Here is a 3,395-nt window from a genome sequence, read left to right as displayed (position 1 = left end):
AAATATCATATGGTTAACACACATACACACAAAATATCATATGGTTAACACATACACACAAAATATCATATGGTTAACACATACACACAAAATATCATATGGTTAACACACACACACACACACAAAATATCAAATATCATCAGTACTATAGTTAATCCAACTAATTATTTCTGGTTTACTCTACGTAACTTACTCAGAAAATTGATGATTTTAATCAACTATTATGGTCAGTTCTTTACAATGAGTGTTGTAGCAGACAAAAATATAAACCTACTCAATAGGAAGTGAAATGCAGGCTCTAGCAGTAATGAACGGTGAAGAAATAACTCAATACGTTGTGATTAACGACATATGTGTGTGTGTGTGTATTTATCAAAAGTGCTTTTACAAATGGCATAAACCTTGTAAAGCAATGTCACTCAGGCCAGTCTCGTGACTTATAATACTTCATCCACTAATCTTGCTGTTGCTTGTATGAAAGGACCTTGTAAGATAACATCTTTTAATGCTGAAAAAAATTAAGCCCAAAACAAGAGTTCGCTTGTGGTCTCAGTTCAAAGTTTACAACATGATTTATACACATGCTATTACTTGGTTTTAAAATAATGCTTGCCTCAATAACTAATCCGCTGCATCCTTTGTTTATAAAGTGAGAAAAACGTCAAACTCAGCTACGCACGCGTATTTCATTACTATTTAATTTGTTTGTTTGCTTCTAGATTATTCATTTAAATCTACACAAGGGCTTTCTGCGCCTAATCGTCCCTAATATTGAACTGATAGAATAGAAAAAAAGGTAGCTAGTCAACAGCATCCACCGCCAACTCTTGGCAACTCTTGTCTGATCGAATAGTGGGATTTGACTGTTACTCTAACAGCGCATATACAGCCCCAATGAGTGGAGCGCATTTTCACGAAACGGAAGGCGAGCCGTGAGCCCTTGGATTCATAATTCAGACACTAGACCACACTCGGCCATTACTTTTTATACTAGAACCTGACTAAACTTATCTCACAGTCACCTTTAAAGTTTATTTTCAAACAATACATAACAATGTTAGAAACTAGATACTATATCACCATAACCTTTAGTACGGAAATATTGCTCCAAACTTTATATATTAAAAAAAAATAGTCGATTTATCAAAATAGGCTAGTCAATGTCTAAGTCTTATCTGCTGCCTTTCTTTATCTTATGATGTACACGTGACATTATTCAGTTTCCTGTGTTGATATGGAATTAGCTCGTGTCTGTATAGTAGTGTACTCTAAGAGTGCCCAATAATACAAAGTATAGCCCCCCCCCCTTTCCAGGTGGCTCAACGAAAAATGTGAGGGCTTGTAACGCTAAAATTGGGTTTCGATACCTGCGGTGGGCACAGCACATATAACCCACTGTATAGATTTGTGCTTACCAACAACAGAAAACATCTTAATTTTCTCTGGATGTTTTATTACTTAATAACTGGGAATTCATATGTTGACCACAAGAGATTCGACTGTTACATATTCAAAAATGGACATTACAAAAGTAACCCTAACCATCATATTTTAGTCTAGAACTGTAATGTGAAAGTATCACTCAGTTAGTTAAAACAAGTAGCTCTTTTTTTTTGTTGTTGTTTTGTTTTTAAACCAGAAAATAGATCATCGTTTAAAAGCCAGATCTTGTTTTAATACTGATATATATAAAATGACGTCTTTAATTACGGACGCTTTGAGATTGCTTTAAATTCCATCATCAGCGTTAAAACCTCAAAAAGTTAGTTCAAAATATTCTAACTACAAAAACAACATTAGCGATTGAGCGAGTAGTTTTCGTATTCCGTCGGAAGTTTAGAAAGAACAGATTTAAATGGCAACAATATAATGGAATGTACGATAAAACATGCGGAATACACGTGTTTAATACATAACATTGTTAAGAGAAACTATTAGAGAGAAAGGCTTAAATATACTTATAAACACTGCATGTTTAAAATAATAATAATATCAAATAAAAACACTGATAATTTGGAATTGATTACATTAATGACAACAGGGAGGAGTTGGTTTTATTATTTAGTGTCAGGTGATCATTGAAAATGAGGGACTTTTTTAATAAAAGAGTTCGTAATCTGTGATTCCTGAGTCGAGAATTCTAAAGTTTTCTAGAAGTATGGGGTGGTTGTTATTCTCGCTGTACAACCAGATACAAGACTCAGGTAGATTAGTTAGATTATATCCGCTTCTAGTTGAAATTCCCACGTGTTCGTGAGCACGTATTTGTACGTGACTTGTATTTTTGCCAATATAGGTAGCTTTAGAGCTACCACAAGTGTATTTATATACGACCCACGTGCGTATGGGAATGGTTCGAGTGTCTTTAGTTTTAAACATATTTATAATTCTAAATGTTGAAGTAAATACTAAACGTAGCTCAATTTGTGGGTAATATGTTCTGATTAGCTCTTGAATTTGATCTTTGAGTTTAAAACTTTGTTTGCCAAGGAAAGGAATGATAAGAACTAGCGGATATTTTGAGACAGTGTTTTACTTTTTGGTAGGTTCTATTTTACTTGTTAAACATTTTCGTGTTATAGGGTGTAGGAAATTAAGGGGATAACCATTACTTTGTAATATGTTATGAATTTTCTGGGTGAAGACAGAAGTAGTCACAACAGATATTATATACTCTGTTTAGAAGATTTAGAACAAGGTTATGTTTGAGGAAGTCTGGTATGAAACTGTTGAAACGAGTGTATAAACCAGTAAATGTTTTCTTACGGTAAACAGATGTAACAGAGATCGTTTATTTGAAACTCTAAAAAAAAACTAAGTTATTGTTTTCTTCCATTTCACATGTAAAGTTTATATATGAATGTTGTGCGTTTAGGTATTCGTTTTCCATCTGATGAAACAGTGACAAAACCATTATTTAGTACACATACCTTGGAAGGCGCCCTCTGACGGATACAGTCGTAGCGAGCTCTGTTACCTACAAGCACGTAAAGAACATATTACATTATGTGAAGTGTGAACAATGTCTGCTGGTTTCATGGTAACATAACTTTCGACTTGCTATTTTAGTTAATTAAAATGTATTAGCTTTAATAAAATTCACGTTTCTTAGTTTCCCACAACAACCAGAAACTCCTTAGATTTAATCAAAACTATTGTTCTTAACCTACAGTATTTAAAAATCAATAAAACTGTAAATAAAGTCTATTTAGATTTAATCAAAAGTATTGTTCTTAACCTACAATATTTAAAGATCAATAAAACTGTAAATAAAGTCTATTTATATTTAATCAAAAGTATTGTTCTTAACCTACAATATTTAAAGATCAATAAAACTGTAAATAAAGTCTATTTATATTTAATCAAAAGTATTGTTCTTAACCTACAATATTTAA

General features: G+C 32.6%; 1 protein-coding gene across 1 annotated transcript in view; it reads right to left on the bottom strand.

The window, feature by feature from the left end:
- Nucleotides 1–3,395, bottom strand: part of LOC106469369 — a 50,418-nt gene that overhangs the window by 21,774 nt on the left and 25,249 nt on the right. The window contains exon 14 of the mRNA XM_013929860.2: nucleotides 2,931–2,977. Coding sequence (XP_013785314.1) covers nucleotides 2,931–2,977 — 47 coding nt within the window. The remainder of the gene's footprint in view (nucleotides 1–2,930; nucleotides 2,978–3,395) is intronic.

Source organism: Limulus polyphemus, unplaced genomic scaffold (assembly GCF_000517525.1).
Source record: "Limulus polyphemus unplaced genomic scaffold, Limulus_polyphemus-2.1.2 Scaffold3450, whole genome shotgun sequence".
NCBI classification, from domain to species: Eukaryota; Metazoa; Arthropoda; class Merostomata; order Xiphosura; family Limulidae; genus Limulus; species Limulus polyphemus.
This window is presented reverse-complemented; position numbering and strand designations above follow the sequence as displayed.